The sequence below is a fragment of the Grammomys surdaster genome, unplaced genomic scaffold, assembly GCF_004785775.1.
Source record: "Grammomys surdaster isolate TR1022 unplaced genomic scaffold, NIH_TR_1.0 980, whole genome shotgun sequence".
Lineage (NCBI taxonomy): Eukaryota > Metazoa > Chordata > Mammalia > Rodentia > Muridae > Grammomys > Grammomys surdaster.
Genome location: NW_021605399.1, coordinates 157,051 through 171,325, shown reverse-complemented (window position 1 = coordinate 171,325; position 14,275 = coordinate 157,051). Strand labels below are relative to the sequence as shown.

The 14,275-nt window shown below is 35.4% G+C and overlaps 1 protein-coding gene and 1 pseudogene across 1 annotated transcript; both read left to right on the top strand.

The window, feature by feature from the left end:
- Window positions 1-3,566: 3,566 nt before the first annotated feature.
- On the top strand, window positions 3,567-4,904 carry LOC114634560 (annotated as a pseudogene).
- Window positions 4,905-10,054: 5,150 nt separating this feature from the next.
- Window positions 10,055-11,014, top strand: LOC114634550 (olfactory receptor 10AG1-like). Its single transcript, XM_028783133.1, has one exon. It carries the CDS (start codon window positions 10,055-10,057, stop codon window positions 11,012-11,014), a length of 960 nt encoding a protein of 319 aa, XP_028638966.1.
- Window positions 11,015-14,275: the final 3,261 nt, after the last annotated feature.

The following is a 14,275-nucleotide window of genomic DNA, read 5'->3' as shown; positions in this document are numbered from 1 at the left end:
CTCTCTCTCTCTCTCTCTCTCTCTCTCTCTCTCTCTCTCTCTCTCTCCCTTATGTCCCACTGTGTCTCCATATTTGTTCTAATCTTCTGCAGGAGTAAGCCTCTCTAATGATGGCTTAATAAGTCACTGATATATAAGTGTAACAATATTATTAGGAGTAATTTTTAAACTATTATTTTAGACCAGTAGTATTTGGTTTTTCCCTAGTTTTTTGGGATATATAGAGTCTTCTTTTCATTTATCCAAGTAGTGTCAGGTATGGCTTCAATCTTTTGGTGTGGGCCTTAAGTTAAAATAGATATCGATGGGTTATTCCCATTAGTTTGTGCCACCATTGCCCTAGCATATTTCCCAAAAATTGTGAATTGTAGATCAAAGGTTTTGTGGTTAGGTTTGTATATGTGTTTCTTTTTTGATAGGTTTCAAAGTATGTTTCCATGACATAATATCTAGAAGGGTCTATGATGGTGAAGGTTCCATGTAAGAACCATCTCATCCTCTCCAAGGTCAATTAGTTGTGTAAGTGCCATCTTCAACAATGAGACCTTGATATCAGTTTGTGAAAAGCAACCTATTTTCTTGGCCACATCCTCAGTTGTTAGCAGATTTCCATGGGACCCTCTCAGCCAAGAGCTCAATTGAATGAAACCTAGTCTAAGCACTGGAAGCTTAATTTGGTGATTAGAGATGGCCAGTAGGGTTTAAGTCTTGCTCATTATTTGGAGACTTCAGTAGGATTGCTCTCTTTTACTAAAGGAAGTTTCCATTGTATTAGGTTTGCATCCTGCCACTCAAATGCTCTTTGTTTATGTCTCAAACTTTATTTCCTCCTGTAATCCTATGTCCTAGACTTCTTCTCACCTGATCCTTCTATTCTTGTCCCCACTCCAGAGCTCTACTTCACTCATAATATGTATTCTATTTCCCTTCCAAAGAAATTCCTGTGTCCCCAGTAATCCCTTATTCTATGCCTAGCCTATCTGAGTCTACAGATTATAGCTTGATTATCATTTACATAATGATGAATATCCACATACAAGTGAATACATACCATATTTATCTTTTGTACTTTTCCTTCATGTCTTAGGTAGGTTTTTGATTGTTATCAAGAGACACCATGACAATTCTTATAAAGGAAAACATTTAACTGGAGCTAATTTATAGTTTCAGGGGTTCAGGCAATTACCATGGCAGCTTTGAGACAGGCACAGAACTGGTGGAGATGAGAATTCAATATTTTCATCCAAAGGAAGCCAGGAACAGACTGGCTCCCACATGGCTAAAAGGAGAGTCTCAATGTTCACCCCAGAGTTGGACACCCTTCTTCCAATAAGGCCACATCCCAATAGTGCCAGCACTCACTGTGTTAAGCATATTCAAACCACCACACTTCATTAAATCATTTGAAATGGAAAGATCCACTTTTAATCTGTATCTTTAATCTAAATCTTTTGAGGTAGGAAAATCTGTCTTAATCTGTGTCACACCTGTTGACAGCCTATATAAAACATGTGGAAGAAGGAAGCTCTCTCTCTCTCTCTCTCTCTCTCTCTCTCTCTCTCTCTCTCTCTCTCTCTCCTCTTTTTGCTCTAGGTCTTGCTAGCAAGTCAACTCTTTCACTGACATTAGAGCATTCTTCTTAGGAATTCCAGTGTATACTGAATACCATCTGAGAGAACCAGCCTTGTAGATTTAACAAGTACTAGATTCTTGAATCTTCCTTTGGTAGATGACATTGTTGGACTACCTGTACCACAGATTTTAAGCCATTCTAATAAATCATATCTATATCTACATTCTATAAATCATATTTATATCTAACATCTATCTATATTTATATCATATATGTCAATATCTATATTTATTCTGTAAGTTCTCTTTTGCTAGATAGATAAGTATGCTAATACACTCTGTGAATGTATTAGGCATTCCACATGTTTTGTTAGAAAATTTACAAGTATAATAGATCGATATCAACATTAGAAATGGAGTTTTTATCAAATCTATTTAAGTGGGTTTAGTGTTTTATTCCAGATGATGAAGACACAGCCACCAACTTAGTGGTAATATGAACAATTTAAAATTTCTCTTTCAAAAGTGTTATATTTATTAAGTCATGGTATATATGTATAATTATAGTTTACAGTATAATAGTTAAATAGGTGATACAAGGTATAGTTATCATATTGAATTAATAAGCTTTCTCATTTCCTTAAATACCAATCATTTTCATGTTGGTTGTTTTCTACTCTTCTAGTCATTCGAGGGTATAATATACATTGTTTTAAGCAACTTTTAACACATAGTAGTTAGTAAGGTAGAGGAAATATGTCTATATGTAGCTTTGAAGTTGGACTGGTATGATTAATTGAAATTTGCAAATAAGTCTTTTCATTAATTAACAAGGAAAATTAATCACAGGAACTAGTGAGCCATTTCTGGGAATCTAAATACTGTGTCTGTTATAAAGTATGACTTCATGCTGTCTACATTATTTACCTATGTATGCCCCACATACAAATATCATTTTGGCTAGGGGCACAAAAAAATGTATCAAAGAAGCTCTTCCTCATTTGACTGTAGCTACAATTGTCCTGTGATGCATAATTACATTTATTTTCTGAATGAGAAGTAGCTGAACCCCAAACTCCTTAGAAAATCCAAAGAAATCTGTGGACTTTGTCCCAAGAATTGCTTATTCCTCTGTATAAAAATTTTCATATTAATCCCTTCTAGAGTTCATTAAGTTTTTTTTTTTTTAGTTAAACAATGTTGAAACACAGAGCATAAACTAGCATAGAGAAATTTATCAGAGCAGGCTACAAAGAAGATTAGCTTCTTGGACACGTGTAAGTCAGAAGGTAATTTCCTGGTATAAGTTCTATTTCCACTATGTCAAAGTTAGTCTTCATGTTTAACAGTAAGCAGTTTACCTGTTGAGCCATCTTCCTGCTTTAGTATTTTGATATTAAAAAATATTACAAGGATGTGCACTAAAGAAGTTTATGTAAGGTAGAAATTTGATAAAATTAATTGATATTAGAAAATTCATTCTGAATGTTTTGGTGACAGACTAGATGACAGGGTTTATATAAACATATACTCCTAGGGATAGTGACATAACCTGATTGAGGTAAATTATGAGTTTAACCTCAGATTGAACTATGTAAAAGATTCTAGACAATCCTGGTTTATATAATGTGTTGTCTCCCTAATTCCAGAAGGAATGTACTATCATTATGTTGATTTTTCCAAACCATTGAGTTTTATATGCAATAAAACTGAGAACCAAGTGAAAATATTTGGACATAGTATCTGTATATAGTTTTTGATCCCTCACAGCATGAACATTTTAAACAGTCTTTATATTGGTCACTCTTTTTCCAAAAATATCACTAGGGTAATTACATCCCTGGTATTTTGTTTGTTTGTTTATTTGTTTGTTGTACTACTCTGATTCATATGGAAGTATATTATGTTCTTAATTTAAATGTTCTATATCGGTACAGCGTCGTGCTCACGTCTGTCCTTAACGCTCTCTTAGGTGACTACAGAACCCTTTCCTTCCTTCGCGGCGATCCAACTCCCAGAAGTTCACCATGTCCGTCCTCAAGATCCATGCCAGAGAGATCTTTGATTCCAGTGGGAATCCCACTGTTGAGGTGGATCTGCACACCGGAAAAGGTCTCTTCCGAGCTGCCGTGCCGAGTGGTGTGTCCACTGGCATCTACGAGGCCCTAGAACTCCGAGACAATGATAAGACCCTATTCATGGGAAAGGGTGTCTCACAGGCTGCTGAGCACATCTATAACACTATTGCACTTGCTCTGGTTAGCAAGAAAGTGAACGTTGTGGAGCAGGAGAATATTGACCAGCTGATGATCGAGATGGACGGCACTGAGAATAAATCTAAATTTGGTGCAAATGCCATCCTGGGAGTGTCCCTGGCTGTCTGCAAAGCTGGTGCCGTGGAAAAGGGGGTGCCCCTTTACTGTCACATTGCTGACTTGGCCGGCAACCCTGAAGTCATCCTGCCGGTCCCAGCTTTCAATGTGATCAATGGTGGTTCTCATGCTGGCAACAAGCTGGCCATGCAAGAGTTCATGATCCTGCCTGTGGGGGCATCCTCTTTCTGGGAAGCCATGCACATTGGAGCAGAGGTTTACCACAACCTGAAGAATGTCATCAAGGAGAAGTACGGGAAGGATGCCACCAATGTGGGTGATGAGGGTGGATTCGCCCCTAACATCCTGGAGAACAAAGAAGCCCTGGAGCTGCTCAAGACTGCAATTGCAAAGGCCGGCTACACTGACCAGTTTGTCATCAGCATGGATGTGGCTGCCTCCGAGTTCTACAGGTCTGGTAAGTATGACCTGGACTTCAAGTCTCCAGATGACCCCAGCAGGTACATCACACCCGACCAGCCGGCAGACCTGTACAAGTCCTTCATCCAGGACTACCCAGTGGTGTCCATTGAAGACCCCTTTGACCAGGACGACTGGGATGCTTGACAGAAGTTCACAGCTAGTGCAGGCATCCAAGTGGTGGGCGATGACCTCACAGTGACCAACCCTAAGCGGATCGCCAAGGCTGTGGGCGAGAAGTCCTGCAACTGCCTCCTGCTCAAAGTGAACCGGATCGGCTCGGTGACCGAGTCTCTGCAGGCGTGTAAGCTGGCCCAGTCCAATGGCTGGGGCGTCATGGTGTCCCACCAATCTGGGGAGACTGAGGACACTTTCATCACCGACCTGGTGGTGGGGCTCTGCACTGGGCAGATCAAGACTGGTGCCCCTTGCCGATCTGAGCGCCTGGCCAAGTACAATCAGATCCTTAGAATTGAGGAAGAGCTGGGCAGCAAAACCAAGTTTGCTGGAAGGTCCTTCAGGAACCCCCTGGCCAAGTAAAGCATGGACTGGAGATCCCGGAGCCAGCAGCTGCTTGGTTCCTCTGTCCCTGATGTCATCCAGAGGCTCAAGGCCGGCCCAGTGCTTGCCCTCTCATGTCACTGCTTCCTTAGACGTCCACACCTGACCACCAGGAACCCTGCTGGAGACCCCAGCCTTGTAATCATGTGATTGGTCTGAATCATTGTTTTTGTCACCTGACTTTCCAGCTAGCGTCTGGAGCCCTCGGACCTCCAGTGTAATCTCTAGGGTGCCCACCATCAAGACCCCCCCCCAGTGGTTTACATGCAAAAATAAAAGCTGAAAAGACCCCCAAAAAATAAATAAAAAATAAATGTTCTATATCTGACATATTATGATGAACTTTATATAAATGATTTGGAGTAATTAAACAATATTGGTTCAACTTAGGAAAATAAATAGAGTCCTTTATATGTAGATCAGATTTTGTAATTTGGCAATCACTATTAGACAAGACAAAGAAGGGCTTACATTCATGATGTAAATGAGAAGAAAATGTTAAATGTTACATGATGAAATAATTAATTAGTTTATACTGGAAATTGGCAGTTGTGATTACATAGAATCAGGAGATTTACAGGTACTAATCTTTCTTTGGATTATGAATTGTATAGCATCTTAATTCCTAAAATTACATACTACTGAATTTTAAAGAAAGTAAATAACACTGATTTAATGCAACACATAACAACATATAAAATTCACTGGACATTATATCTGCTAGTACTTTCATAGATATTTTGATGCAATTTTTCCAACATTGTCTATAGAAAAGTGTAACTTAATTTGTATTATGTTGCCATTGCTAAGACAGTTTTTAGCTCATTTATTTCCTTATAAGGAAAAAATAAATTATTTTCATGACTTGATAGATGGCTTTAGGAAATAAAAAGATTTTTATATATAAACCCATAATTTTAAAGTTACATATTTAAGACTAATAAATGATGTTTGACAACAATAGTTTTAGAGATTAAAAAGTTTTTTATATATAAACCTATCATTAAATGTATGTATTCTAGTTTTCAAAATAAGCATTTTTAAAGATAATTTTATTATTAAAAGTCTAGTCCCTTCTAGTTTTATATATAATACCAAATACATTTGTGAATTCAGTTGTGTTAAACAACTATTTCCAATTTGTGTGTGCTTAGTCTCCAAAGACTGAGAGGATAGCCATGAAGGCTGGAATGAATGGCCAATAGATTACTGCCTTTGGACATATTCCTAAGGGACAAAAATTACAATGAGCCAATGAAAGAACCAAACAGCTTTGATCACTGACTACATTATTCCTTGATGAACACATTTCTAGGTTAAAAACACTGCATATCTCAGAGAAAAAATATATCTTGATGACTGAGGAGTCATTTTCTTTCTAAAATTCACTATAGCATAAAGTTAAAGAATATGCTTTTAGGACATAGAAAAAGCGGCTAGTTTTACTACTTAAATAATACAAATAAGAATAAAATGTGCATTATATGATTATTCATAAAATTGGGATAAAATTATATTTGATCAGCACACATAAAAGGTAAGCAGTATTTGCTTCATCTAATTGTAGTGTATTTTTTAGCTTCATGATCAAAACCTACCAAACAAAAAGAAAGTTTTTGCAAGGTAGCTATTTTCATGCCTATAAAGAAATTATTCCTCAATCTTATAATAAGATATTTGACAGGATCATTTTTTGTGATTGGAAAAAAGTTTGATATTTCTTGAAATTTAATGCTATTGCTAAGATTATAGAAGTCAAAATAATATCTTCTTTTGTTTCTCATGACTTTTATTGATCTTTATTTGAGATTATGGAATCTGAATTTACAAGGCTGAGTTAGAGTTCAGCTGGACTCTTCACAGTTTGTAGGTTATTTAGCCTCTTTATTTGATCATCTACTCATGTAAAACAATAGATAGCACTATTCTGTTTAGAACACACTGAATTAGACATACAAGGAAATCAGTAACACAGTATTTGGTACAAAAGAAATGTTCAAAAACTGTCAACAGAAGGGCAAAATATGATTAATCAGATCCTTCTTTTTCCCTCTAAGTGTATTATTTTCTATCAAAAAGAATAAAACATAAATAATCCTGGAAGGGTAGCGTAGGATTTACAGAAAAAGCACATTTTCAGTAAAGATGCTCTAGGAAACTTGGTTCCCTACTTGAAACTGCCCAAGAATCATTAATTATTGACTGAAAAAGTATATCACATCTAATAATAGAAATGACTAAAAATAGGTTATTTTGAGAATGCTATATTTATATTGTGATATGAATATACATTTGGTATTTTCTATGTTTTAAAATAAAGTCTAACTTGGGTATGTGAGACAAATACAATTACACAGAGTGACCCAATTTTTTAAAAAAGAGAGTTTTCCTAGTTATGGTTACCGTTTCATGTACCTTATAGTACATGAGCTACTAACTCTTAGCTCAGTATTTCTGATTATACACAACACTCTTTTAACTATCAGAAACTGGGGAAAAGAGGGTTTATGAAAGTGTGATGATAACATGGCCAAAATGATGAGGAAAATACAGTAGCTGTAAGAACAGCACTAAAAAAAGAACACCTATGAGACTACACCTGGTATTTTCCAGGTCGGACAAACAGAATCACTTGATCTTAATATTACTACAAGAATAAACGAAAATGGCCAAATATTTCAATGAGGATATTGATACCATAAGATGTCTAAATTCCATTGTAAGTAATTTAATGTTGATTTCTTTCATAAGGCTATTGTTGAAGCCAGTGAGAAATGTCAATGCTTTTGTGCATATATATATATATACAAAACAGTGTTTTATATATGTATATATACAGTTTATATATACAAAACAGTATATATATATATATATATACATACATACATACACACAAACAATGACCTATGTACACAACTACCTAGTTATTCGAACACAAAACCAATTAGAATGTAAACTTTTTCTCCTACACAGTATTTTTTATCTTCTTTGAAACTTTAAAATTAACAAAGTGATTCTGTGATACTCTCTGGTCTAAAAAACATTTAGAATTTATGGCTACATTTCAAATCATTCATTTTCTAACATTTAGATATGTGGAATATCTAGTTATAATTGCTTCTTATACATTCTTTTATGTCTTATAAAACACATTTGTTTATAGCACTACTCTATAAGCTCTGTAGAAAAAGAAACTAAGCTTCTATGTTGAATTTTCACATACAGTTTATTCAATCTCATGATCCTTCATGAAGAGAAGATTAAATTAAAGCATCTATTCAGTAAAAATAAATTAAATTAAATCATCTATTCAGTAAAATATCAGGAATAAATAAACTTCAATTCTCCTTTTTCAAGATGTTTATTCAAATAAAAATTTTATGAGTGTTGTGCTGCATACGTATATGTATATATGCAGAAAAGTCATGTAAATATTGAAAGCTTTTGAGTAGATATAAAATGAAAAGGTAATTATAAAGCAATAAAACATGACAAAATACATAAATTTTCAGAGACTATAAAAATACACTAGAATTTGTAATTAAAGACATTAGAAATTATAGTTGGCATCATTTTGCATAAAATAATACTTTATCCAAAAAATTTGATGTTTTTTTTAAATGAGGAAGATGTTGGGAGATTCACAATTATTTAAAAATAAAATTTAAAATCAAAGGCACATTGATCCCAGAAATACAGGGCTAGCAATAATTAAACAGCAAGTCAAAATTACAAATCACTGTAACATTTGCCGTTGTGAGAAGAACAGGGAAATGCGAAATCTTAATAGCAGAGACAAAAGCCATTGCCTACGGAAAAGAAAATGAATTTGAGATGTATAAAATGTAAATGACAATGTCTAAATCTCAAACAGTTTCAGGTTTGCAGAATGTACAACTCTGAAATAGTTCATTGTTCAGTACAAAGCCTAGAAGGAATTTAAAGAAAAATAAAATGATAGTTATGATACAGTATGCTGGAGTAGATATTGAACATCTTTGATGGATTAAAGTTAAATATTGTGGCATTTAGTTATTATATGCTGATAGGCTAGTCGGAAATAAATAAAGTACAAACATGCATTCCACATAATAGTTATAGGTATATTAGATATATGTAGTTTCTTATTGTAGAGTAATATATATCTATGTATGTATCTATTTACATATTTATATAATGATCTATCTATCTATCTATCTATCTATCTATCTATCATCTATCTATCTATTCACCTACCTACCTACCTATCAAAGAAATGCTTGAATGATAAAGGTATAGACATGGCACTATGATACTTATGATAAAATTCAAATTCTTTTGGTTTCCTTTTGCATATTAATGTTTTGAAATTCTCAACTTTAATTAAGGTTCCTTGAAGGTCTCAAATCTCAGACATAAGTAGAATTGTTAAGGTTAATAGGGATGAGGCAGGGTTCTGTATATATCACAATTAAATCTTATTTTTATTCACAATCAAAGTTTTGAGGAAACATGATTTATTGTGCTACATTATCTCTGACATGTTTATGCAGATTTGACATGATATAATTATGTAGGAGATGATAACTTGTGTTATCATTGTTGAAATGACTACACTCAGTAATTGTCCAGGTTTCTTGAAGCCAGGATAGCTTTACCAGGTCAGGGGATTGTTACTGAATGACCATTCAACTCCTTACCTGAGATGTGACTCAAAGAAAAACACTTTTAGCTCAATTGAAAAGGTTATCAAAAGTAAAAGTGTGATTATACAATTTCTGTTACAAAAAGGTAAATAATTAAAGGCAAAGATGGTGTTTACTGAACTAGTGCTACACAGTAATAGCAGCTGCTTGTAGCCAAGGGATAGGCAGTCTGAACTATTGAGATGCTGTGTCATTACTCTGTGTTTTACTGTTTTGACTTGTGACAAACTAGCAGGACAAAAAGATTTTAAATGTGCTTCTGTTTCTTTTTATACCATAAAAATATAGGAAATGGGACTAAGTTTATAAATAACACACTGAAATCAATATGACTGAACATCTCTCCTGTGCCTGAATCTGAAACTTTTACTATTTCATTTCTTTTTTAAAAATACCTGAATTTCATGGAGTAAATGGACTTTAAAACCTTGAAATCAATCATCCATGGATGGAGCTACTCTGCAACGTTCCCAACAGAAGAACCACTCCACATTGGTAGAATTCATCTTACTTGGCTTTTCTGATATTCCCAACCTGCAAGAATTTCTTTTTGGGTTGTTTTTGATCATCTATCTAATTATCCTGATGGGCAATAGCCTTATTATCATAATTACGAGGGCTGACCCTTCCCTGCAGACTCCCATGTACTTTTTCCTTGGAAATTTTTCTTTCTTAGAAATGTGTTACGTGTCAGTCACTCTTCCTAGGTTATTAACAGATCTCTACAGACAAGACAGAATCATTTCTTTTATGGCTTGTGCTATTCAAATGTATTTCTTTCTTGTCTTTGGGGCCACTGAGTGCTTTATTCTGACTGCTATGGCTTATGACAGATATGTTGCTATTTGTAACCCATTGCTCTACCCTCTCATCATGAACAATAGACTCTGTATACAACTGGCAGCTGGTTGTTGGATAAGTGGAGTCCCTGTTCATATAGGGTTCACATACTGGATTTTCTCTCTACCATTTTGTGGATCAAATCAGCTGAATCACTTTTTTTGTGACATACCTCCAGTCCTGACCCTAGCTTGTGGGAACACTTTTATGATAGAGATGTTGATTTATGTGATTGCCCTCTTAGTGGTCACCATTCCTTTTATGCTGATCCTTGGATCATATGTGAAAATAATCTCAAGCATTCTGAAGCTTCCATCTGCAACTGGGAGAGCCAAGGCCTTCTCTACATGTTCTTCCCACCTTATAGTTGTAGGTTTATTCTTTGGATCAGGTATCATTACATACTTGAGGCCAAAGTCCAGCCACTCAGCAGGAGTAGACAAATTCCTTTCTCTTTTCTATACTGTTGTGACTCCAATGTTTAACCCCATGATATACTGTTTGAGAAACAAAGATGTTATGATTGCATTGAAAAAATTTCTTCTGAGATGGTTCATATTATAACTTAAGAAACATGCTATATTTATTTTCATATTTTTTCTTTTTTTAAAATTATAGTATAATTACACAATCTCTTTTCTTCCTTCTCTCCTACCTACCATTGCCATGCACACTTCTCGTCATTCTTGGTCACATGCACAGCCTCTTTTCCTTTAATCATTGTTACATATAAACTTATGTACATAAAACACAATAAAACATGTGCTTTTTTTCAGAAATCTTATGTAGTTATTTTCCAATATTCTTGAATATTGAGATATTTTAATGAGTACCAATGTTTGTCACACAGCACCAACTCAGTATTTATTTTTAAGCAGTAGATTAAAACTTCAGTTTCTACATTTGTGCAAATCTGCTTTCAAGATACAGATACTCAAATTATAAAGTAACAATGGGAATTATCAAAGATTTCTTTTGTTCTTTTCATGATAAGACTCCACAGTAATGACTATAGTTTCTATTTTATGAAAAAAATTTGTGATGTGAGTGTATGCTTATTCTAATATGATATTGAAATAATTAGTAATGAATAAGTAAGATTCAACTATTAATGCTTTTTATGCATTAATGAGTAATTGCTTCCTAATTATATAATACTATAAAAGAAAGAAAGATCAGGATTCAGTTGAGATTTAGGATATTTTATGTTAAAGACATCTCACTTATGTTAAGTAACCTGCTTCTAATCATGGGCTTAAACTATCTTTTTCAAGATGGGTATTGTTGTACATGTCGTTAATGTCAGCCTTTGGAAAGAAGAGGCAGCAGGATCTCTGAGTTCATGGTAAGCCGATTCTACAGAAGGAGCTCCAAGACAACTAGGTCTACAAAGAGAAACCCTGTCTCAATTCCATATCCCCATACCTTAAGCCCCCCACCCTCCTCTCTAATTTTCATGATAAATGCATATTGATATATTTTCTTAATAAAATGTAGAGGAATTTTAATCCAGAAGTGTGACTGTTCCGGCAAAGGATCACATCGAATGATCTTCTAGGCCTATGTGAGCTGGCTGGAATAGAATCAGGTCCTTAGTACACAACTTTAACACAAAAAATGAAGGTAAGGTTAGTTTCTAGAAGGAAGCAGCAAGGTTTGAAAGTGACATCTAATTGGTAGGCAGACCAATGATGAATTAAATAAAGATTGGAGAGAATGAGTAAAATAAGATACACTCAAGTCTCAGGAGAACATACAGAAAAGAACAGAGAGAGACAAAGACAGAAAGTGAAGGCAATGGAGTGAAGTTCATAGAAATGCAATGGAAGTCAGTGAAGTTGGTGAATTTCAGTTCATCGTATTCAGATCCAGTTTGTATAAGCCATGAAATTCAGTGAGAAGCTGAGGGAAATTTGAGTCAGTCATCATGGAGAAGAGTTTTGCGCCAGAATAGATGAGCTGAACCAGTCAGCCAGAATTCAGAAAGAAGTAGAAAGGGTAAGCTGTTTCAGCAGTAAGGCTTAGAAATGACAATTACATCTGTCAAATAAAGTTGCATTTATATTTGGTACCCAACTTGATTGGAGAAAATGAAAGCCAACTAATATTGAAGAAAGCTGACAACAACTTATAGAAATGTTACAGAGGCCAAGAGATATTGGCCAGAAAGCTGCAGAAGATAAATTCACCTGGAATTGTCTCCAGAGGAAGCATTGTTTCTTTGAGTTTTGCTGGACACCTAGATACTCAGAAGACTCTGAAGTTGCAAGAGACTTGAGCTCAGAGGAAGAAACAACACAGGACTCTTTGAGACATTGAATCACAGCAAACTACCCAAAAAGAAAATTTTATATATACACACTTCTCTTCTTTTTATTTTTTATTTGTTACTTTATTTATTTACATTTCAAATGTTATTCCCTTTCCTGCTCTAAAATTCCTGTGAAACGCCATTTCAGATCCATTAACACCAATGGAAGCAGTTGAGTATATAGAAATAATACTTGAAAAAGCCACTGTTGCCCTTCTGCCTGATCCACCTATCTTGACTGCCCTCTAGAAGACCCAACAAGCAACTGAAAGAATCAGATGCAGATATTTGCACCCAGCCAATGACAGAAGCTGCTGACCCCTATGGTTGAATTAGGGAAAGGCTGAAAGAAGCTTAGGAGGAGGGCAACCCAGTAGGAGGACCAATAGTCTCAATTAATCGGGACCCCTGAGATCTCTCAAGCACTGGACCACCAAAAAGGCAGCATACACCAGCTGATATGAGGCCCCCAACACATATACAGCAGAGGACTGCTGGGTCTGTATTCAATCAGAGATGATGCACCTAACCCTTAAGAGACTGGAGGCCCCAGGGAGTTTAGAGGTCAGGTGGGGTAGGGGTTTGGAAACAGCCTCATGGAGTCAGGGGGTGGGCTGGAAGTATGGGATGTGGAAGAGTAAGAGGGTGGATGGGGGAAGTAAAATCTGGAGTGTAAAAAAAAAAACTAAATAAATTTTTTAAAAAGCCTTCTTGCAATAGTGACCACTAGAGTAAATAAACCTCTCCCTACTTTCTATTGAAATCTTCATTTATTTCTTAACAAACAAATTGAAATAATAAGTGTACAGTAAGAAAAATCTCAAATGAGGTTGAAAAATAACTGTAAAATTAAAAATTGTACAAGATAAAATACATGTGCAGTAAAGAATACATGAATAACAAAAAGAAAATACCTATGATAGTACAAAAGCTTGATAGATAAGAGATAAAGGAAATAAGAAAACAGAAAATGCCTAGTTGTGACCCTAGTGTACCTGATAAAGTTAAGGATCAAGATAGACAGAACAACCGGGCAGTGGTGGCACACGTCTTTAATCCCAGCACTTGGGAGGCAGAGGCAGGCAGATTTCTGAGTTCGAGGCCAGCCTGGTCTACAGAGTGAGTTCCAGGTCAGCCAGGGCTACACAGAGAAACTCTGTCTCAAAAAACCAAAAAAAAAAAAAAAAGCTAGACAGAACTATAAACTTATGGCACTACCTCTTATTGAAATTGAAGAAAGGAAGTTGGTTTTTCCAGTTACCAAGGGACAAAATTCCAGAAAGTAGTGATAACTCACAAAATGAACAACTAGCCTGGAATCCAGTTAAATTACAACATATTAAACAGTTTTTAAAAAATCAATAATAACTTATGGAATGCACTCACCTTATGTCTGACAGACACCTTGGCTACCCAAAACAGGTTTATCCTCCAAGACTGGAAAGATTTAGGAGCAGCTGTACTGGAAGCTGGTTCTCAATTAGAAAGAGTGAAATGGTGGTGAGAAGAAACTG

Coding starts and splice junctions, on each gene's coding strand:
- LOC114634550 (XM_028783133.1), top strand. CDS start 10,055: ATGGATGGAGCTACTCTGCAACGTTCCCAACAGAAGAACCACTCCACA.